Below are 25,000 nucleotides of genomic sequence, written 5' to 3'. Positions count from 1 at the left end.
AGAGAGAGAGAGAGAGAGAGAGAGAGAGAGAGAGAGAGAGAGAGAGAGAGAGAGAGAGAGAGAGAGAGAGAGAGAGAGAGAGAGAGAGAGAGAGATGTAGGGGAGAGGGTGGGAGGAAGGGAGGAAGATGTGTGGGAGGAGGGAGGAAGGGGGAGAGAGAGAGAGAGAGAGAGAGAGAGAGAGAGAGAGAGAGAGAGAGAGAGAGAGAGAGAGAGAGAGAGAGAGAGAGAGAGAGAGAGAGAGAGAGAGAGAGAGAGAGAGAGAGAGAGAGAGAGAGAGAGAGAGAGAGAGAGAGAGAGAGAGAGAGAGAGAGAGAGAGAGAGAGAGAGAGAGAGAGAATTATGCACAGAAATATCTCAGTGTGTGCCATGTTGCTACTACACTATCATCCTGCACCATAAAATAGTACACAAAAGAAAAACATTTTGAAAAATATCACATAAATTATATATATATATAATATATATATATATATATATATATATATATATATATATATATATATATATATATATATATATATATATATATATATATATATATATATATATATATATATGCCAACGTTAATATTATGCAATGAAGTGATATTTAGAATTTACAGAGGGGGAAGTTATATTGATATTTATCATATTGTTTAAACATTTAAACACTGATATTGTATATGCAAATTACTAGATGTATGAATTGTGTTGGAAACACAAACTTGAAATTACAACCCAATGAGATTATTTTAAACTACACACTCTCATCTACACAACAACACCAAATAAATGAAGGACTATTGCTACACATTTAGTGATGGAGAAAATAAGGTAATATGGCTACTGGTTTGATTTAATATATTTTTTCTTTTAAATCAGGAATAAATATTACTCAAAATATGAACCAATTTTTAAAAAATCTCATTTTTGAAATGTGAATTTTACATATGAATACTGTAGTACAAAATCAATAAAAATAAGGAATTACTAATTAGACAAAATACAGCTGACAAAATAATGTTCTGTAATAACATTTCTAAAAAGTCATAAAGAAATTTCTGTATTACATATTTTGAAAACACCTCAGTTTTGTCAGTGTATGTGTCACTTCACTTCCCTATTGGTGAGGGAAGGTTATGTGCATAGCTGGCAGGTGGAATGTTACTTCAGACTTGTTTTATCCAAGTTTATTTGAGTTCCAGGCTCGAGACACAGCAACAAGGGCAGTGAGTATTCACTGAGTTAGTGTGAGCCCCACCAAGACTCATTACTTGCCTTTTGGCCTGAAAACTAATTCTTTCATGGTTAAATATTGCAAAGATATTTATTCTTTGTGTGCCTGAAATTATTTATAAATGGAACATCTACTTTAATGTCTTTATTTAATCATTCTTATTCAACAGGTAGTCATTGTTAATACTTATTTGTTTTATGAAATACATTGCTTCTGGAACTTTCTTGCTTTTGTATCCACATGTAATATTCCTGAGATATTGCCTCTTAGCAATACTGCTAGTTTCTGCCATGTCTCCTCTTTCTGAGCTTTCAACACTTGAATTTTAATTTGTCAGTACTTGGTATCTGAATTATGGCATTTTAGTTTATGAGGCCATGAGTGAAATGACCAGAAGCCAGTGGAGCAAATACACCAATAGTTCATAATAATATCACAAAGCTCATGACCCACAAGAGTGCAAAAACTCTGACACAAGTAGTGCTCAGACCAGGGCCCCCCGAACCCCATTCAACCAGTCTGGGTGTGGATGGCAAAAAACCTTACTCTTCTATACAGCAATAGTTGATTACAAGCACTTGCACTTAAATGAGAGAAAGAAACCACTGTCACTGTCTAATGTTTAAAGCAATCACTATGCCAACTACAAAAGCACAGTTATATCTTTTCCATGAATATTGTAATACAGAGATACCCATGACTGGAAGAAGGGAGTCGGAGGCATTTTATTTAGGGATGGGGTTGAGGATGGGAGGGTGTCACTGCTGCCTAGAGGGGTTGCCCACTTACCCGGTGCTTCGTACTTACTGGAGAAGTTGCGGGTTGCCAGCATTGTCGTCAGGATCGCACCCTGCAACACATGGCAACCAACGGTAAGGGCTTGGACAGGAGGAGGAGGAGGAGGAGGAGGAGGAGGAGGAGGAGGAGGAGGAGGAGGAGGAGGAGGAGGAGGAGGAGGAGGAGGAGGAGGAGGAGGAGGAGGAGGAGGAGGAGGAGGAGGAGGAGGAGGAGGAGGAGAAAATGAAGATGAAAAAAGAGAAAAATATTTTTAAGAAGAAAAACTGCCAAGCATGGGTGTTACAAAATTAAAAGCTGCATCAGCAAGGAATAAATAAAATAGGACTGCTACTAATGGGAAGGTTGAACAAAAACTTACTAAAGGTGGCATCACAAAAGAGTAAAAGAAGTTGGAAAAGAAGAAAGAAAATTGGATTATGTCTCTGAGGAACAAGTAGGGTTGATTTGGGAAGAGGAGAGGATTCAGGATGAGGAGGTGTTGGCTGACGCCAGGTACCCAAGATCGCCGCAGAAGTCAGTAGAACAAAATGAAGCATCACTCATGTTAGAATAGTAGTAATAGTAGTAGTAGTAGTAGTAAAAGTAATAGTAATAGTAGTAGTAGTAATAGTAGTAATAGTAGTACCAGTAGTACTAGTAGTAGTAGGTAGTAGTGGTTGTTGTAGTAGTAGTAGTAGTAGTAGTAGTAGTAGTATAGTAGTAGTAGTAGTAGTAGTAGTAGTAGTAGTAGTAGTAGTAAAATTTAAGTAGTAAAAGTAAAAGACAAACCGTGATAAACGAAAATCGGACATTCGACAAGCTGGAATATTAACCCTGTATATCACATCCAATGCAAACCTAGGAGAACTGCACATGATATGCAGGCTTAATATTCAGCTCTTTCCTTTTGCTTCCGACCCAGACAAGTGAAACGAGGCTATAAAAGCGCAGATCCAGCAGCAGCCTGAAAACCCAGTGTGGAGAGATTGTGAAGATGGGAATGATAAAATGTCGAGGAACCCAGTTAAGAAGAGAAAACTGGAGTGATGTTAATAAAAGATACAAACTTTGAGAAAAATCATATACAAGCATTCCCACAGACTTACTAGAAAAGTTGCACGCAGTCGCAAGCATTGTCGTCAGGATGGCGCCCTGTAAGGAGGCCACACCACATCATGAACCACAGGGACAAGGCCAAAGAAAGCAAAGGAAAAGGGTAAAGAAAACTCTGAACAGAGAGAATAATAGAAAGGAAAGAGTAACAGAGAGCGATCCAACCAGGAGACCAGCATTTGGCAAGCTGGTGTGAGAGGGATGCTGCAGCTGGCAAATGTGCCTGTTGCCTGTAACCCTGAGTCAAGTCATTCTCATGTCATTTAGATACACTTCTGTGGCTGTCTATTGCATGAATCAATGAGTCCTACCACAGCTTCTGGCAATGTGAGATGGAAATAAAAGCAAATATGGTATGATAATTTAGAATAGGTATACATAACAGGATGAATTAGATCAAATTGTGTGTCAGGTGTATAATCTGGCCATCTCATCATATTCAAACTATGTGATGCATACTCATTTCGATATTCCAGTTTGAATATGCAATTATGAAGGCATATCACCTAAACTGCTTAAGATGATACAATATTTTACGTTTGGATCTTAATAAATGTTGGGTAAAAACCTTGTTATGTTTTAATTAGTTGCCATTTTGAAACACAATGGTAACTTATTTCCATCTCTCCAACATTAGCTATAGCACTGACGTTGTTACGCTCTTCTTATTCAATCAGTAATTCTCCTTGGGAAAGCAATGTTTTTTATTTTTGTTTAAATTATGCACAAGCCATAATGAGTTAAGCTCCATTTATAATTCAACAGATCATAAACTATAATTTCTATGACTCTGTTTTCTATGGAACAGCCTCAAATATAGAAAAGTAAAAAAAAAAATCAATTATGAGTTCTTTAACATCAGAAAAAAGAAAAACAGAAGAGTCCATTTAGGAGGAGGACTTACCTTAAGTTTTCTTCTGGCGTTGAACTTTCTCAAGCAGTCAACAGTCTCTTGCCTATGCACCACACTAGCCACACGCTCACGTTGCTGTGGAAGGAAATATAGCATCAACAAGGGTACATGCAGATAACAATTGGTACAAACATCTTGAAGATTCCCAAACCTTGAACTCTAAGCTAGTAACAATTATCATGGGACAGTTATATAAGTAAGACAAGTGAGTGAAGTATGATGATAAGAAAAAAAATTAGATAAAGCTATTGCCTTCCTGAGAGTGTGAAGAAGGTAATGACTAAAATGTTAGTAAATAAAGTACTTCTGCTTCATCTTGCACTTCTTATCATTTCTTCATGATAGACCATAAATGTTATTTAAAGGTTTTTATTTGAGATGAATATATAATCAGTATGTTTATATTTCCAAACTAAAGATTATGAGTATTCTGGCAGACATGATTCCACTAAAAATGTTATTTAAAGGTTTTAATATGAGATTAATATAATATAATATAATCAGCATGTTTATATTTCAAACTTAAGATTATGAGTATTCAAGCAGACATGATTTCACTAGAAATGATGAGCTCTTTGAACTCCTATAAAAGTATGAGAAAGTAAAATGATTTCCAATAAAACTGTCTAGAAGGGGGTGTTGGTGAGGTGGTTCACATACACAGATCCATGGGTGTTTGAGTGCCTCAGCAGCTGTGATACGCTTGGCAGGATTGACTGTCAACATGGAATTGATGAGGTTTTTTGCTTCTGGAGTTACTGTGTCCCATTCTGGAGAAGGATACTGCAGGAAAGAAAAGAAAAGATAGCTTACAATTCAGAAAGAAATAGAAAAATCTACACAGTAACTTGTGGCTGTCATAAATATCACCTTACTGGCAAATTAAGTGAGTAAAATGAAAGATAGAATTTATTATGGAGTAAAAATCAAAGTTACACATGAATTTATTTAAATCTATCTATCCACTGATGTAGAATCTTGATTTATACCAGACCAATAAGAATGATAAACCCTTTAAAGGAAGATAATTGAGATAAACAGCATAATGATCATGTGATATGAAAATTAGTAATATCAACAAGAACACAGGAAATGTGCAAGAATTCTGTTCATAATTACACCAAGGAGGGTAGCCAAGATAAGCAACATGATGAATATATGATAAGAGTTTGAATACTACTACCTACAAAATACCACGTACATATGAATTCACTCCATAATTACACAAAATATGAATTATACACCCTTTCTTTAATGAAATCTCACAAAGAATATTTTGTTACTTGTACTATCAGCCAAAAGAAAGCCTTCCTGAATGCAACTTACATCATAGGCACCAGCTTTGATCTGGGCATATAGTCTGTGTTGGTCTTCATCCCAGAATGGAGGGTAACCCACAAGGAGGATGTAAAGAATGACTCCTGTAAAAGACAAAACGAAAAAAAAAATAGTGTACAGTGGAAACTCAGTTCACAAATGTTCCTGTTTGTGAACAAATTGGTTCACAAACTGTGTTTTGGTGTGTGAACACACAAACAACCCACAAACCTATTCAGCCAGCAAGAACATGACCACTCGCTCAACTGTGTCATAGCCTGGCTGCTGTGAGTTTTTTTTTTTTTTTTAATGTAGGAGGGAAACCAGCCAAGGGCAACAAAAATCTAAAAAAATAAATAAATAAATAAAAAAAAAAAAAACACTGAGATGCCAGTCCCAAATAGGGTCCAAATTGGTGGTAAAAAATTGAAGTGTCTTATAACCTCCGTCTTGAAGGAGTTCAAGTCATAGGAAGGTGGAAATACAGAAACAGGAAGGAAGTTCCAGAGTTTACCAGAGAAGGGGATGAATGATTGGGAATACAGGTTAACTCTTGCATTAGAGAGGTGGACAGAATAGGGGTGAGAGAAAGAAGAAAGTCTTGTGCAGCGAGGCTGTGGGAGAAGGGGAGGCATGCAGTTAGCAAGATCAGAAGAGCAGTTAGTATGAAAATAGTGGTAAAAAATAGCAAGAGATGCAACACTGTGGCAATGAGAAAGAGGCTGAAGACAGTCAATTAGAGGAGAGGAGTTGATGAGACAAAAAGCTTTTGATTCCACCCTGTCTAAAAGAGCAATATGAGTGGAACCCCCCACCCCCCCGACATGTGAAGCATACTCCATACATGGACGGATAAGGCCCTTGTATAGAGTTAGCAGCTGGGGGATGAGAAAAGCTGGCAGAAACGTCTAAAAATGTCTAACTTCATAGAAGCTGTTTTAGCTAGAAATGAGATGTGAAATTTCCAGTTTAGATTATAAGAAAAGGACAGACCGAGGATGTTCAGTGCAGAAGAAGGGGCCAGTTGAGTGTCAGTGAAGAAGAGGGGATAGTTATCTGGAAGGTTGTGTCATGTTCATAGATGGAGGAATTGAGTTTTTGAGGCATTGAACAATACTAAGTTTGCTCTGTCCCAATCGGAAATTTTAGAAAGATCAGAAGTCAGGCATTCTGTGGCTTCCCTGTGTGAAAGAAAAACAATCATCATCATCCTGAAGGGTTGGATGTCTGTGAAAAGATGTGGAAAAGTGCAGGGTGGTATCATCAGTGTAGGAGTGAATAGGGCAAGAAGTTTGGTTTAAAAGATCATTGATGAATAATAGGAAGAGAGTGGGTGACAGGACAGAACCCTGAGGAACACCACTGTTAATAGATTTAGAAGAACAGTGACTATCTACCACAGCAGCAATAGAACGGTCAGAAAGGAAACCTGAGATGAAGTTACAGAGAGAAGGATAGAAGCTGTAGGAGGGTAGTTTGAAGATCAAAGTTTTGTACCAGATTCTATCAAAAGCTTTTGATATGTCTAAGGCAACAGCAAAAGTTTTACCAAAATCTCTAAAAGAGGATGACCAAGACTCAGTAAGGAAAGCCAGATCACCAGTAGAGTGGCCTTGACGGAACCCATACTGGCAATCAGATAGAAGTTTGAGAAGTGATTATCACACACCGACAAGTCTCTTCAGCACTGGCTATAGCTTGTCACTGATTTCAAGGTCAAGCACCTTCCTAGCTGTTAAACCTGAGTTCCCCCTATCCCCCTCCTACCTTCAACCTTTCAGGGTGGTTGGAAAGATGATTCGAGAGGAAAAAACAACATCTTGCCTTTCATCAAACACATATTGGCTGGAAACGCTGGAGCATACGAGTCTGTGTAAGGCAGGGAGTGTTGTGTTACTCATGACAGCATGTGTTCTGCCATCTTATCAAACTTCACCTTGTGTGCCGGTGTCTGGATGACCCAGAAAGACCACACCTACCACAGACACGCTCATAAGATATGAGGTTGTCAAGACTTCCTGGATCACAACCACTGCACTCAAACAAGGGACACCAGGTGGAATTAGGAAAGCACATGCTGTCCTAGGCAGTGCAACAATCCCTGCTGCACACAGACTTGTATGCTCCAATGTTTCCTTCCAGCCAACACGAGCTTGGTGCAAGGCCAGACTTCATGTCTTTTCCTCTTCAACCATAATTTCATTCTATATTCCTTGTCACAAAAAAAAAAAAAAAGTTTCTGATGCTGAAACAGAATAATTGTGTTTACATTAATTTCAAAAGGGAAAAAACAGTTTTGGTTTGTGAACATTTCAGTTTGTGAAATGAGTCATGGAACAGATTAAGTCTGTGAACCAAGGTTCAATGTAATAATCATTTAATCACCAATAATGTTCCACTGCTCTCATTTACTGGCCCACTTCCCAACATCCTGACCTCTTCCTTTATCAAGTCCATCTGATTATTGCCCTGAAATTCTAAGAGTAAAGGACACCATATGAGTGAAAGAGAGCAATCTTAAACTGTATAGCCTCAAAACACAACTCTTCCCGGATTATCATTCTAAGTCTTGAAATACACACCTCGAAGCATAGATATGAAGAACCTAATATAAATCAACAGATACAAAATAATAGTTCTGTAACAAACTCTGGTAAAGCAGAGAAGAGAAGGAAAAAAGGATGGAGCCAATGAGGGAAATAGCATAATTCCAGGATAACCATTTGAAGTTTTGAAATACACATCTCCAAGCATAAATACAAGAACCTGATATAAACCGACAGACACAAAGTACATAACTGCTCCAAAACAAACCCCGGTAAGGCAGAGAACAGAAGGGAAAAAGAATGGAGCCAATGGGAGGAACAGCATAACGGTCACCTAAGCTTTAGCTCACCACAAGCCCAAATATCCACAGGCTTTCCGTATGGCTCTTTCTTGAGGACTTCTGGTGAAAGGTACCCAGGCGTTCCTGCAAACCCTGTAAGAAAAAAAAGAAAAAAAAATTTTGATTAGTGCTGTCATACATCACAGATCTTACTAATTTACCAGTAAAGGAATAGCTAACTACTTGCCAATTTCAAAGTCAGTGGAATTACCTGACACTCACACCAATAAGACATTCATGCCACACAATGCCTGACAGTCACTCTCCACCCAGCTAAAGTGTCCTGTGAAGGTGAGTATTACTGAAACAGATGGCAAGGACTTGTCAGTGAGTTTCAAGGACCTGCAATGTTGCTTCCAAGATGGGCATTTCAGAGGTAAAGCCAGCCCTACATGATTAATATTAATAACACAATATATTGACTCAGCTTTATTGTGCAATATCTGTCTCCCCCTACATGGCTCCATATTACTGCACAATATCATCAGTCGAATGAAGGATTTCTGAGAGACATCATGACGGACACTGATGTTGCTTTAATTGGAATTGCAATAGCCTTCTGCACAAAAGAAAAGAAAAAAAAAAAGATGAAGGAATGGTACAGCAATGAGAATTTGCTGAAGGAGATAAGGGTCAGCAAGCCAGAGGATTATGGAAATTATATGCAAATAAATAGTGTAGCTTTTGATGATTTTCTGAAGATGGTGGCTCCAATCATTTCCAAAAAGACAACTGTGATGCGGGAAACTGTATCTCATTAAAATACCATAACATTAATTGATAAACCTCATCTGAATCAGCCCCAGATTTATGTGAACTTTTAATTTTTGCTAATTCCTTTCTAAAATTTGTTCTGAGTGAATTTATTTTCCTTCTTACATCATTTCTCATTTTTCATTATATTTCTTCAACTGTCTTTATTTTGTCTGTCACTGTACTCTTTACTTTTAACTTACCACAGTACAGATAAATCCCAGTACAGTTGTATGATTTCCAGTAGGAATTGTCAATCCTCTTTCTTGCTTTGTTAATGGTATGAGGGAAGGAAGCATGGTAACAGGATATTGCACAATGTTAACCTCACGCTACTCAACATAGTCATATTGTGCAATAAAATATCAAGCTCTTCTTGATGTCTTCAATATATTGTGTCATACTTCAATACCATCCATACACCATCAATAGTATTGAACAATATGGAATATTGCACAATAATATTGGTCATGCACAGCACACTTACGACAATGATAAAGTGAATAGGGACAAAACTGCAATTCCATAAGTTAATAAAATTATTCAGTGAAAATTGAAGAAAAAACTAAGTTCTACAGCTCACAAATCCATAGGTTTCTACAAGACTCATTCAGCATAAAAAGCCAAATTTCCACAATACAACTTTTCAATACAAGCAATTAAATTCTCCACACACTTAGCAAGGAAAACCCGAAACTTTTTCTCCAATCCCTTGGCAGCTATGTAAAATATACATTCACTGCCAATCACCATCTGTATAACTTAAAGAAAATAAGTGATATGCTACACTAAGAAGAAGAAGAAGAAGAAGAAGAAGAAGAAGAAGAAGAAGAAGAAGAAAAAAAAAAATCCACCATCCTACCACTGCATCGAGCATTGTTCCAACATGCCACTAATGCAAGGGATCACAACCACCAGAAGTGTAGGTTGCCTGGCTGTCAGCCTGGACCTGGGACTCACCAAACCATGCCTGCTGGTCACCCTGTACTTCAATGGCCAACCCAAAGTCTGCTAGTTTGACAGCAGCACCTTTGGCTTTACTGGCCAACAGAAGATTCTCTGGCTGCAGATGGAAAGAACAGTCAGTCAGTCACCAGCATTACATGCTATGCACAGTACAAATAACTAAGGCTTGATTATAAATATCTGACAAAATAACACGCACACACACACACACACACAATGGTGGCAAAGCTGACAGGACGTGTTTCCTAGTGCTCTACACATGGAAGGAAGGAATGACACAAATCGCTCATGGTGGAACAAGTTATGATATGAAGACCCAGGAATACCTAGGTGGTAAACAGGGAGGGGAGAAACAGTATGTGAGTATAGTTATCCCATCTCTAGGAAAATTTGGTTTGTTTGTTTACACTTTCGACAAAATGGCGGAGGGGGGCACCACAAAAGAACGGGAGTCCTTTGAAGGTTTTACTGGTAAGGAAAGAGAACTAAATTATAGATTGCAGTGTAGCAGAAATAATGGACTATTTAGTGGAGAGAATAAGGACATTGGAAGCACACCAGGAGGCAGGTGAGGAGTTGGTGATTATTATGGCATAGTTGATAGAGATGGAAGATAAAAATGAGAAGTTAAAGGTGGAAAATGACTGTTTAAATAAACAAATAAAGGAAAAAGTAGAAACTGTTCAGAAAGGAAATGAGGAAATGAAGACAAGTGTAAAGGATTGGAAATGAGGCAAAATAAGTGGTTAAATGAATGTAAATTTGAAGAAGAATCACTAAAGAAAATAATAGAACAACAAGAAATTGAGAAACAAAACCTGAGACAAAAAGTGATAAATGTTATTAAAGAAGAGAAAAGTTAGTGAGAGCCACTGTAGAAAATATAAACAAGTAATTGTATTTGGTTGGAAGGAAGAGAAAATAGTAAGCAGAATTCAAAGAGAGGAAAAGGAAAAGGAAATGTTGAATAAGTTACTGAAGAAAGTGACAGGTGAAGACAACCAGGTAGTAAAACAAGTGGAAGAGTTCCATAGAACTGGGAAATATGAAGAAGAAAAAATGAGACCCATAAAGTTTGCAACACAGGTACAAGCAGAAGTGATTCATGGATCTTCGAGGTTGTCTGGAGATGAAGAATATAAGAATGTATGGATAAATAGGGATATAGATAAGACTTTTGCTGTTTACCAGCAAAAGGAGCTGGTAAACAAGGCTAAATAAAAAAATGAACAACGAATGAGGGAGGAGGAGAAGTTTTTCTGGAGAGTAAGAGATATGAGAATAAAGAAATGGTACATCAAACAGTAAGGTATGTTATACTAATGTAAATGATTAATGTCAACTGAAATGGAGTTAAATGAGTTGTTAAGCAGAACCACACTGGATGTTGTTGTATTATGTTAGACAAAATGGAAAAATGAATGGGGAACTCCTAACATTGGTGATGATAAATATGATTTATGGATGAAAAATAGAAATGACAAGGGAGAAGGTGAAGTGACAATTCTGAATAAAAAATGCGTCAAAGTAGAGAAGGTAATAAAAAATGAAGACAAGTCTGAAGTTCTGCAAGTGATGATTAGAAGTGGAAATGGGAGGATAATGAATTATGTACGAGTGTATGTGCCAGCTATGACCAATGCTTGGCGAAAAGAAGAGCATGAAGGTAGATGTGCTAAAAGGTCTTGAAAAGATAGTGATGCAAAGTAATGTATAGTTATTGTTGGTGATTTTAAGTGTAAGGATTAATTGTAAAAAAATTGTAAGGAGATACATTGGGAGACATTGACAACTACTGGAAGTGAGAGCTCATGGAGTAATAGACTATTGAACTGGGCAGTGGAAAACTTGATGACTCAATGGGTTGACTGATTTAGTGGAAGAGATAAACCATCAAGACTTGATTTAGTGTTTACCAAGGACATGGAAATTATTGAAAATATACGCTATGATAGCCCTCTAGGTAAAAGTGATCACGTGTTGATGGAATTTAAACAGAAAAATGAAAATGTAATCATTGATGAGAATTATAAGGTAAGAAGATTTAAATAAAGTAAAGCTGACTTTGAAAAATTAAGAAAGTACTTTGTTGCTGTGGACTGGAAAGACTTTGAAGATGCAGATGTTCAGGAAAATGGGATGAATTTATAAGGGTATATAATTCTGCTGTGGAGAAATTTGTACCTAAAAGAGAAGCGAGATGTAGAAAGGGTAAAGAATGATTCAATACAAAATGCAAAGAGGCTAGAAATTATAAATCAAATGCATGGTATATGTGGAAGAAGAGGAAAACTGAGAGCAGATGAGAGGAATATACTGATGCTAGAAACAAGTACATTGAGATAATAAGAATTGAGAGAAGAAACTATGAAAGAGATATAATAGATAAGTGTATAAATGAACCCAAACTATTCTTTAGACATATTAATGGGAGGATGGAGGAAGGAAGGCAAGTTTCAATCAAGATTGAAACTTGAAGGAAAAATCTATGATGATGCACAGGACACAGCGGAGGATATGAACAATAGTTTCAGCTCAGTATTTACTATGGAAGGGGAGTTTGATGCTGGAAGGATAAGTTGGTGAGGAATATAGTAAGTACAGCCCCAGTCAGTTATGAAGAAATACTTAAGATGATGAAAGAACTTGAAGTAAATAAAGTAACTGGTCCAGATGGAGTATCAAACTGGATATTGAAGGAATGTAGAGAACAACTGGCTGATAAAATTCACAGTCTAGTGGTGACATCACTATTACAGGGAAGATTACCAAAAGATTGGAAGAGAGTAAATATTACACCAATATAAAAAGGAGGGAATAAGGAAAATCCACTAAATTATAGACCAGTGTACTTGACTAGTGTTGTAGGAAAATTATGTGAAAGAACAATAAAGGAAAGGTGGATGGAACACTGGGAAAGAGATAAAGTTTTAGTAAATTGTCAATTTGGATTTAGGAGGGGAAGATCATGCTCCATGAACTTATTGTCCTTTTATTCAAGGGTGCAGGAGAGAGATGGATGGGTGGATGGTGTCTACTTGGACTTGAAGAAGGCATTTGACAAAGTACCACACTGAAGATTGCTATGAAAGATTAAAAAAAAAAAAAAAAGGAAAAATTGGAGGAAGACTGCTGGAGTGGATGGTGATAGAGAGATGAGAACTGTTTTATTTAAACTTATTCAAATAAGATAAATAGATGGAGTAAATCTTGGCAAATGGAATTCAATTTAAGTAAATGTAAAGTAATGGAGTTTGGTAAGATTAAGAAAAGGATACAATATCATTATCAGGCGGAAGGTGTGAAGTTAAAGAAGTCAAAAGAGGAAGTGGATTCAGGAGTAACAGTTACTGAAAATTGGACTCTGGACAGACATGTTGATAAAATTACTGGAGAGACGATGAATTTGATAAAAAGAGTAAGAATGGCATTCTCATATTTGGATAAAGAAATTATTAAAAAGTTGTTGATTTCTATGACCAAGATTGGAATATGCGGCAGTGGTGTGGTCTCCTCATACAAAGAGGAATATTATAAAATTAGAAGGAGTACAAAGAGCAGTCACTAAGATGGTTCTGGAGTTGAGTAAATCGACCTATGGAGAGAGATTAAGAATGTTGGAAATTCCTACCCTTGAAAATAGGAGAGAGAGAGGAGATTTAATAAACATCTACAGAATGATAAACAGTATGGAAAATATGGACCAAGAAGGTTTTATAAATTTAGACACACAGAGTACAAGGGGACACAATAATAAGTTGAAGAAAGTTAACTGTCGAAGAGACATTAAGAAGTATAGTTTTCCTCACAGAAGTGTGTACAGATGGAATGAACTCAGTGAAGAAGTTGTAAATGCTGAAACTGTCAGTGCTTTTAAGACCAAACTAGATAGATATAGAAACGGGATACTATGAGATTACTCCCCTCCCGTAAACCACAACTAGGTAAATACACACACACACACACACACACACACACACACACACACACACACACACACACACACACACACACACACACACACATACACACACACACACACACACACACACACAAAGCCATACATTTAAATATGAAAAAAAGACTGAAATTTATTAGAACTGAAAGATAGCATATCTTAAATATAACTTTGTGTTGTTCAGGTTCTAAAACATTGACCGAGAATTATAACTGTGCCACAAAAAGGGAAATTTACATTTTCTGTTAAGTATATGATAATCCTAGAATAGGGATTGTTACAAATTATCTCATTGAACTGAAGTAATATATATGCATAATGGAAATAACATCAACAAATTCACTAATCTGATTCAAATATGTAACCCAGACAAGAAAACACTTAAGAACCAATTTTCCTCCTCTTCATGTATGAGTCCAAAGTGTACCTTGACAATGATTAACACAACCCACCTGTACCATACACAAGGCTGCAAGATCTTACCTCAGAAAATGGAAAGGATTTTGTAACAGTCAGATATCTATTGGTTTGCTAAAAATGATACAAGCTTGTCTCTTGTCTCAGAAAATTATAAGCAAGTCTGAAGTCCAGCATCTATATTATACAGTACAAGTTCAAGCTGCAACCTGCACTATCTAAGCAATATCTAAATGCATATCTTTTTGTTGTAATTTATTTAGACTTTTACATTGTGAATCTGATTCCCTCATTAATGTTAATAAATCTTATTATCATTGCTATTATTGTTATTATTATTATCACTGCCATCAATATTTATCTATAGCAAAAAACACCATGATATTGGATTATGTATGAAAAGCAAAAGACAATTCTATGAAACTAAGCTGATACCAAAATCTGAATGGTGATCTCAAAAAAAGAAGTAAATAATACCTATTCAGGACATTACTAACATGAGTAATAAAGATGATAGGATGTATATCCTGATTCTGTAATGATACTGACCTTGAGATCCCTGTGTACAATATTGTTGTGGTGACAGTGGTTGACACTTTCTAAAATCTGTTGAATACAATGAGATGCATCAGCCTCACTGTAAAATTCTCTTGCTACAATATCTTCAAACAGCTCTCCACCAGTCACCCTGGAAGGGAAACACTTCCAATATTATCTTGCACATCAACAATCTTCATACAGGACATGGTCATTACACAGTACATTTCCAAATGACATTTCTATTATATATGGACAAAGATGAATGAGAAAACTTTTAGGCATATCATGAGTGAGGGTTCTTCATTCCCTCTAAATCTTCTATTTTCATCATGTCATGATGTTAATTGTTACCAAGTTTAACATTATGCAAGTGTGTGAATGCAAGTACAGTATTCACCTCATTCAAATATAAAGTCAAGCTTGTTCTGTACTTTTTATATATTTATATCTATACTCATTCAATGTGTGTGTTTGTGTGTATTCACCTATTTGTGTTTACATGAAAACTTATGCTTATACCATTCCATCTCCATGCCTGATATCATCCAGCTTGACTTTAAATTCCTGAATATTCTTTGCATGGACCACTTCTCTATCTCAATCACTTCAGATTTCTATGTTTCTATATGGAAAACTATATTCCTTTATGTATGTCTCTCCTTGCAAGTAGTTCTTGCAACATTTTCCATGACCTTTTATATCTCTAGAGCTTCAGGAAAACAAATATCATCAATCCACTTTTTTCACTGCCTTTAAAAAATCCTAAGCACCATGAGTGGATCTCTGCTTTTCCTTCTTTCTTCCAGGCCTGGGAGTTTCAATCTTAATCTCTCCTCATATAGTCAATCTCTCATGTTTTGGGCCAGTGTAATTTCCGCTCTTTTTATTCTTTCACTCTTCCTCATGGAATAAACATTAAGCAGCAGCCACATCACTGTTGCATATTATGGTGCAGGATGAATCTTGGTATTATGGTTTAAGACAATACATACTAGGTAGTTAGGCTCCTGCAGTTATGGCCAACCTTAAGTATTTGCAGCATTTTTAATGGTTACCCAACTTACTTGCCAGGACTCTATGCTTGTTGTCCAGAGGGAAAGAGAAAAACAAGAATGGGTATATTGTCATAAACTATAAATCTATCAAAAATTTTAATACATAAACCTCCTTGATCATCATGTGTGTGTGTGTGTGTGTGTGTGTGTGTGTGTGTGTGTGTGTGTGTAAGACCCATATTCAAAAGCACTTTACTCTCTTACCTTCAAAGCCCAAATAAGTTATTAGCTAGGTTCTCAAGGGTATTTCTTCTGTTGAAAGTCTAGAAATCTTCTTAGTCTGTCACCAGAATAATAATAATAAAAAAAAAAAAAAAACATTCTTAAAAACCCATGTAACTTCATGTAGAACCTTTTGAAAATATAAATGTTTCAAAATATGGCGGTTAAGTGTGGCAAGGACAAACACATATACACTACATCACTTTAACGGTCGCTACAGTATTGTTTGTACTGTTACTGTATTGGAAGTATGGTGATGAAAATTAATTGGTGGTGGTGGTGGTGGTGGTGGTGGTGGCAGCATGTCGTGGTATAAGAAACCTTCTGTGTTTATACAATGAGAAATGCTACTGATGTCCCTGGCTCAGTTGAGAGAGAGAGAGAGAGAGAGAGAGAGAGAGAGAGAGAGAGAGAGAGAGAGAGAGAGAGAGAGAGAGAGAGAGAGACTGTACCAACAGGTCCATAAACACTTTATGTGCAGCAACAAGTGGACCGGAATCAGAAACCACACCAAAAGGCATCGTGTACCATGACGAGAGAGAGAGAGAGAGAGAGAGAGAGAGAGAGAGAGAGAGAGAGAGAGCAAACTGCAGGGATAAGCATGTAATTTCTGCCGCACAGTACGTAAAGCCATTCTCCTAAAGTTAAGAAGGAACATGAGAAGGAAAAAAAAAAAGAAAAAGAAAAAGGGGAAAAAAAAATTTCCTTGTTTAACATTGTTGGTGCTCATTCATGTGTGTGCGATGCTTCTTGTACCGTAAATAGTAAGTAGTAACTGCAAACCATTAGATATGAAAAGGAAACAGAAAACAGCAAAGTGATTGCAAAGTGATTTATTCTAAGGCCGTAAAAGAAGACATGAAACGCTAAATACAAGAGAAGGATGAAAATGGATATATGAAGACGAGGAGGAGGAGGAGGAGGAGGAGGAGGAGGAGGAGGAGGAGGAAAAATACATATAAACTACATCGTGTTTTCCTAATATCTATACCTGTACTTTAAACTCTACACCATTAAACCTAATGTTGGTTATAATGGAGAGAGAGAGAGAGAGAGAAGAAAAAAAAAGGATATAAAATTAAATAAATTCTGTTTCGTTTCGCTTTAAGAGTCATCTGTTGGTGATCTACGCGACATTAGATTTGCTTTGTATTGTCAATTTTACCAGGACAGACTCAAGCTAAGCAAGTTTTGAATATATGACTAAAAAACATGCTTCAGAGAGAGAGAGAGAGAGAGAGAGAGAGAGAGAGAGAGAGAGAGAGAGAGAGAGAGAGAGAGAGAGAGAGAGAGAGCTTTACTGCCCTAGAAAGTAAATACATTTTCAATTCACTTAAAAAATCCTGTTATTTAATTCAATCCCTGTACTATATCACAGAGAAACACGTGCTCGAAAAACTGTGGAGGAGGAGGAGGAGGAGGAGAAGAAAACTAATATTACGGCGGACAGTTAAGCTACTTTTCGCCATATTCCCACAAACTCAGCGGAAAGAAAGGTCAAAGGAATACATACAATACTGAACTACTGCGCGCGCGCGCGCGCGCGAGAGAGAGAGAGAGAGAGAGAGAGAGAGAGAAGAATCTATCCACACACCTCAAACAAGGAAAGAAAACCAAACATGAAGTAAGAGCAGCACATTTTCCCCCCTTTAACTTACGTAGTGAGTGAAAATTCCACTCTCTCTCTCTCTCTCTCTCTCTCTCTCTCTCTCTCTCTCTCTCTCTCTCTCTCTCTCCGAGTGTGTTGCTCATCTTGGTGAGATGCAGAAGTGTGTGTGGCTGTATTGTGTTATTACTGGCGCATGTGAAACGGTGTTGTAATAGTCACCCCCCCCCCTCTCTCTCTCTCTCTCTCTCTGAACGTACGGACTTTTCTTCCCTAAATCTAAATATGGGTGCTTTTACATCTAAGCATTTGTATTTTCTATTCAAACACTAATTTTTTTTTTTAATATTTAAACATCTAAAACATACGTATTTTCTATTCAAACACCTATTTTCACATTTAAATATTTAAACATACGTATTTTCTAGTCAATCCCCTATTTTTGTTACATTTAAACACATTGAAAACTAGCAATAAATTGAGTGAATATCTTAAACTCCTAAATAATTTCTGAAATCATCCCCTAGACTTGCACCAGACCACTTTATCAAGCCTGAGTGGAAGCAACAACATTCGAAGGCAAGTATCCTCAAACACACTCTTCTTTTGCAAGGACTATTTTCAGTGACCACAGAGATGATTAGTTGAGTTCTTATGGATGCTTTCTCTCATTGATGATACAGAATAATTTTTAACCTTCACTCGAACCATGAAAACACCCTTGAAAGTTCCAATATTTTCCATTAGACCTACAATGGCTAGTCATGAAGCTACATAATCATTTTTAACTTTCACTAGAACCATGAAAGTATCCTTGAAAGTCTCAATATTTTCCATTAGAGCCTGTTCGAAAGTTGAGAATACGAAACAAAAACACAAAGCAGTCAAGAGGGTTAAAGCGTTCACTCCTTTGGTAATTGTTTTGATAGGCAGAGGAAGTCCCAAGCCCCAAACCTCGCTTTGCCACACTGCACCTCTCGTAACTCTGAAGGGAGCGTGGTTGCTTATAGGACCTTATTCTGAAACACTGCTGCGCCGCACCTTCACCACATTCAAGATTCTAATTGAAGTCATACAGGTTATTAAGGATGTTTTTATGGTTCTAGAGACAAATAAACAAAATATTTACATTATCAAACGAAGAAACACTCTTGAGAACTCGGCTAATCATGTCTGTGGCTTTTGGAAATAGTCCTGAGGAGAGAGTTGAGCGTTTCAGAATACAGGATAGTCGCATGGAGGTGCGTGAGCGATATGCTTTGCTGTGTTATGTTGTCCCTGTCCTGCCATACCCAACCTCTCGTAATCCTGAGCTTACAGTCGTGTCGAAGTCGTGAATGAAGCCCGTATTCTAAAACGCTCTGCTCTCACCACGACTATTTTCTAAGGTTACAAAGATGATTAGCCGGGTTCTCAAGAGTGTCTCCCCTGCTAATAATGTAGAAATTTTATTCTGATACTAGAACTGTGAGAAAAAAAAAAAAAAAAAAAAACACCGTGTAACATGCAGAGTCTTTTGAATGCAGTGGAGGGGCGGCGCAGAAATGTTTCAGAACATGGTCCTCAGGGTGCTATGTGTGTTGTGGTGTGTTGTACCCTCCCCGCCACAGTCCACCTCTCGTAACACTGAAGGGGGCGTGGCAGCTTCCAGATGTCGTAACTGAAAGTGTTATATTGTGCTGTGTTGTGTTCCTATGCTTTGCTGTCTTCCTGTCCTGTCCGCCTTGCCCAGAGCCGCGTATCCGACACAAACTCACGCATGTGGCACCTGTATTGATCCTCACACCAAGCTGTCGCCTTATTTTTTTAATTTATCCGTTTTGTGCGTGTTTGTAAGTGTGTCTGGTTATTGCATGATTTATTATTATTATTATTATTATTATTATTATTATTATCATTATTATTATTATTATCATTATTATTATTATTATCATTATTACCAGCGTTGTTGTTGTTACTGTTGTTGTTGTTATCTTTTATTGTGAAACACTTCATTACTGCGTGATTAAAAAAAATTATTATAGCACTTCTTTGTACATCATTTTTCAGTGAATAAAGTTTAGATAAAGCTATAAAGAAGTCCGCTTAATCTTCTTACTATTTACTCATTTATCTATTTATTTTGTAGAACACTTTTCTCAATTAACATGTAATACAGCGAAGGTTGGCCAGTGGTAGGTAGGGCTATATATGTATAAAGTCAGCTTAATTTTCTTACTACTTACTCATTTATCTATTTATTGTGTAGAACACTTTCACAATTAACATGTAATACAGTGAAGGCTGGCTAGTGGCTGCAAAATTTATGTAAAAAAAAAAAATAAATAAATAAATAAATAAATAAATGAATGAATAATAATAATAATAATAATACCTGTCCACTTACCTTTTTAACCACTTTTTTTTTTCTTTTTGGTTGGCGGTCACAAAACATTTTCTTTCTTTCTATCCTCTTCTTTGTGTGTATGAAGGAAATTGGTCAAGAGTTACGAGAACTATATATAAAAGAGATCCCGTTTACCCGTTTACCTCCCACTCTTTCATCAGTATGTCCACGTTGAACATTGTTATTAACGTTATTACTGCTGCTGCTGCTGCTGCTGCTGTTGCTGTTGAAGTATGCGAGATGTGCCAGGAAATGCTCCTCTTTAGTTATTCTCTTCCATCGAATGGCATAAATATGCCAAAGCGCCCCTTTGAAATCAATCACTCATTCATCAAGTCTTTCATCGAATCTACAGAAAACATATACAGTTGTTGTTTACCTGAGAAAAAAAAAAAAAAAGGCCATTGACGGAGAAAGTAGAAAAAAAGTCACTGTATTCTTTTCTTTCTTAACCTTCCACTTATTCATTTAGCCTCAACGAATCTGCAAAAAAATATACGGTGGTTCTTTATAAATAAATAAATAAATAAATAAATATATATATATATATATATATATATATATATATATATATATATATATATATATATATATATATATATATATATATATATATATATATAATTTTTTTTTTTTTTATGTAGGAGGGACACTGGCCAAGGGCAACAAAAATCAAATAAAAAAAAATGCCCACTGAAATGCCAGTCCCATAAAAGGATCCAAAGCGGTAATCAAAAATTGAAGGATAAGTGTCTTGAAACCTCCCTCTTGAAGGAATTCAAGTCATAGGAAGGTGGAAATACAGAAGCAGGCAGGGAGTTCCAGAGTTTACCAGAGAAAGGGATGAATGATTGAGAATACTGGTTAACTCTTGCGTTAGAGAGGTGGACAGAATAGGGGTGAGAGAAAGAAGAAAGTCTTGTGCAGCAAGGCCGCTGGAGGAGGGAAGGCATACAATTAGCAAGATCAGAAGAGCAGTTTGCATGAAAATTGCGGTAAAAGACAGCTAGAGATGCAACATTGCGGCGATGAGAGAGAGGCTGAAGACAGTCAGTTAGAGGAGAGGAGTTGATGAGATGAAAAGCTTTTGATTCCACCCTGTCTAGAAGAACAGTATGAGTGGAACCCCCCCAGACATGTGAAGCATACTCCATACATGGATAGACAAGGCCCTTGTACAGAGTTAGCAGCTGGGAGGGTGAGAAAAACTGGCGGAGATGTCTCAGACGCCTAACTTCATAGAAGCTGTTTTAGCTAGAGATGAGATGTGAAGTTTCCAGTTCAGATTATAAGTAAAGGACAGACCGAGGATGTTCAGTGTAGAAGAGGGGGACAGTTGAGTGTCATTGAAGAAGAGGGGATAGTTGTCTGGAAGGCTGTGTTGAGTTGATAGATGGAGGAATTGAGTTTTGAGGCATTGAACAATACCAAGTTTGCTTTGCCCCAATCAGAAATTTTAGAAAGATCAGAAGTCAAGCATTCTGTGGCTTCCCTGCGTGAAATGTTTACTTCCTGAAGGGTTGGACGTCTATGAAAAGACGTGGAAAAGTGCAGGGTGGTATCATCAGCATAGGAGTGGATAGGACAAGAAGTTTGGTTTAGAAGATCATTAATGAATAATAAGAAGAGAGTGGGTGATGGGACAGAACCCTGAGGAACACCACTGTTAATAGATTTAGGAGAAGAACAGTGACCGTCTACCACAGCAGCAATAGAATGGTCAGAAAGGAAACTTGAGATGAAGTTACAGAGAGAAGGATAAAAGCCATAGGAGGGTAGTTTGGAAATCAAAGTTTTGTGCCAGACTCTATCAAAAGCTTTTGATATGTCCAAGACAACAGCAAAAGTTTCACCAAAATCTCTAAAAGAGGATGACCAAGACTCAGTAAGGAAAGCCAGAAGATCACCAGTGGAGCGGCCTTGATGGAACCCATACTGGCGATTGTGAAGTGATAGATGTTTAAGAATCTTCCTGTTGAGGATAGATTAAAAAACTTTAGATAGGCAGGAAATTAAAGCAATAGGACGGTAGTTTGAGGGATTAGAACGGTCACCCTTTTTAGGAACAGGCTGAATGTAGGCAAACTTCCGGCAAGAAGGAAAGGTAGATGTTGGCAGACAGAGTTGAAAGAGTTTGACTAGGCAAGGTGTAAGCACCGAGGCACAGTTTTAGAGAACAATAGGAGGGACCCCATCAGGTCCATAAGCCTTCCGAGGGTTTAGGCCAGCAAGGGCATAGAAAACATCATTGCGAAGAATTTAAATAGGTAGCATGAAGTAGTCAGAGGGAGTAGGAGAGGGAGGAACAAGCCCAGAATTGTCCAAGGTAGAGTTTTTAGCAAAGGTTTGAGCGAAGAGTTCAGCTTTAGAAATAGATGTGATAGCAGTGGTGCCATCTGGTTGAAATAAAGGAGGGAAAGAAGACGCAAAGTTATTGGATATATTTTTGGCTAGATTCCAGAAGTCACAGGGGGAGTTAGATCTTGAAAGGTTTTGACACTTTCTGTTAATGAGGGAGTTTTTGGCTAGTTGGAGAACAGACTTGGCATGGTTCCGGACAGAAATATAAAGTGCATGAGATTCTGGTAATGGAAGGCTTAAGTACCTTTTGTGGGCCACCTCTCTATCATGTATAGCACGAGAACAAGCTGTGTTAAACCAAGGTTTGGAAGGTTTAGGTCGAGAAAAAGAGTGAGGAATGTACGCCTCCATGCCAGACACCATCACCTCTGTTATGCGCAGACCACACAAAGATGGGTCTCTGACATGGAAGCAGTAGTCATTCCAAGGAAAATCAGCAAAATACCTCCTCAGGTCCCCCAAACTAGCAGAGGCAAAACGCCAGAGGCACCTTTGCTTAGGCCCCTTTCACACAAGGCGTGAAATTCACGCCCAACCTAAGCGGACATACAAAATGCATACTTCTGTTCAGACGTGGCAGTTTTTTCACGCGGCGTGAATTTCACGCCTGATGCCGCGCGTGTGTCTGCTAAAAACGAAGCGTGAAATTTCACGCCAAAGTTTAGCTTCCAATGGTGTTCAATGCTTTCTTTCACACTCAGCGTGTTTTGTCACGCCGCCACCTGGTAGTACAGTTCAGGCAGCGGGTAATGTGGACGTGTGCATCTCCCGTACTGAGTGAAAATCTACAATAGGTAAAAGGATAATTAAAGTCATTTTTTATTGTTACTGAATGTGTACTTATGTAATAACAAATACATAAACATAGAAAAATCTAAGTTTTTAAAAATAACATCCTTTTTTCAGATCAAATGATGACTACAATTAATAGCGAATCCTTTTTTTGCTGTCTTTTATACAACAAATATAAAAGGAGGGCTTTTTTTTCTTTATTCTGGGCAGCCATTTGTTCACCTGTTTTTACACACACTTGTGAGTTGTGACCACTCTCGGAGCACAGCAATGCAATAATGAAACAGAATTCCAGGAGTCAGGCGTGAAAAAAACCACCACGTGTGAACGATTGAGCGTGAACTTCCCGCTGCGTGATTTTTCACGCGGCGTGAATTTCACGCCTTGTGTGAAAGGGGCCTTAGGCCTTGTGTGAAAGGGGCCTGAGAACGGACTGGAGCGATAGGACAAGATACAGATATGAGATTGTGATCGGAGGAGCCCAACGGAGAAGAAAGTTTGACAGCATAAGCAGAAGGATTAGAGGTCAGGAAAAGGTCAAGAATATTCCTGACCTCCAAGACGGGCAGGAATACGAGTAGGGTGTTGCACCAATTGCTCTAGGTTGTGGAGGATAGCAAAGTTGAAGGTTAGTTCACCAGGATGGTCAGTGAAGGGAAAGGAAAGCCAAAGCTGGTGGTGAACATTGAAGTCTCCAAGAATGGAGATCTCTGCAAAAGGGAAGAGGGTCAGAATGTGCTCCACTTTGGAAGTTAAGTAGTCAAAGAATTTCTTATAGTCAGAGGAGTTAGGTGAGAGGTATACAGCACAGATAAATTTAGTTTGAGAGGGACTCTGTAGGTGTAGCCAGATGGTGGAAAACTCGGAAGATTCAAGAGCGTGGGCAGGAGAGCAGGTTAAGTCATTGCGCACATAAACGCAGCATCCAGCTTTGGATCGAAAATAAGGATAGAGAAAGTAGGAGGGAACAGAAAAGGAGCTACTGTCAGTTGCCTCAGACACCTGAGTTTCAGTGAGGAAAAGAAGATGAGGTTTAGAAGAGGAGAGGTGGTGTTCTACAGATTGAAAATTAGATCTAGGACCGCCAATGTTGCTGAAGTTAATGAAGAAAAAGTTTAGTGGAGTGTCAAGACATTTAGGGTCGTCGACAGAAAGGCAGTCCGACCTGGGGACATTTATAGTCCCCTCCCCAGATGGGGACTCCGAGGCTGGTGTAGGAGTCGCCATGATAATTTTGAAATTTTTGAGTGAAGGGTGTGTGTGTTATTAGGTGCTTGTAGTTTTGTGTGGAGGAAGAGAGTTGTCTTTAGGGGGCAGGCTGTGACACAAAGGGAAACGTTCAGTGAGGTCACAGCTGGGTTTAATGATAAGTTCACAGCACCCCCTGAACAGTGCTTTAGACTTCACTGGGAGTAATTATCGTTTCGGCAGGTATATATATATATATATATATATATATATATATATATATATATATATATATATATATATATATATATATATATATATATATATATATATATATATATATAAAATTTTATCCAGTAATAACAAAAGAAAACATTGTTTCCTTTCCTTACTTGACTTTCTCTTCCTGCACTTCACAATTTCACTTCTTCCTTCATTCCTTTTTTTCTTCCTTCCTCGCCCGGCGATCAAAAAAGACAAAACGAAAATCATAGCAACAAATCTTAATCCCACGAACAATTGAGCCACCAG

General features: G+C 37.7%; 1 protein-coding gene across 1 annotated transcript in view; it reads right to left on the bottom strand.

The window, feature by feature from the left end:
- Positions 1 to 25,000, bottom strand: part of LOC135103684 (calcium/calmodulin-dependent protein kinase type II alpha chain-like) — a 166,001-nt gene that overhangs the window by 70,014 nt on the left and 70,987 nt on the right. Inside the window, exons 5-11 of the mRNA XM_064010255.1 lie at positions 14,869 to 15,007; positions 9,939 to 10,041; positions 8,235 to 8,318; positions 5,348 to 5,442; positions 4,682 to 4,804; positions 4,013 to 4,096; positions 2,008 to 2,068 (exon numbers count right to left, since the gene is read on the bottom strand). Coding sequence (XP_063866325.1) covers positions 2,008 to 2,068; positions 4,013 to 4,096; positions 4,682 to 4,747 — 211 coding nt within the window. The 5' untranslated portion in view covers positions 4,748 to 4,804; positions 5,348 to 5,442; positions 8,235 to 8,318; positions 9,939 to 10,041; positions 14,869 to 15,007. The remainder of the gene's footprint in view (positions 1 to 2,007; positions 2,069 to 4,012; positions 4,097 to 4,681; positions 4,805 to 5,347; positions 5,443 to 8,234; positions 8,319 to 9,938; positions 10,042 to 14,868; positions 15,008 to 25,000) is intronic.

This window comes from Scylla paramamosain, chromosome 9, assembly GCF_035594125.1.
Source record: "Scylla paramamosain isolate STU-SP2022 chromosome 9, ASM3559412v1, whole genome shotgun sequence".
Classification (NCBI taxonomy): Eukaryota; Metazoa; Arthropoda; class Malacostraca; order Decapoda; family Portunidae; genus Scylla; species Scylla paramamosain.
This window is presented reverse-complemented; position numbering and strand designations above follow the sequence as displayed.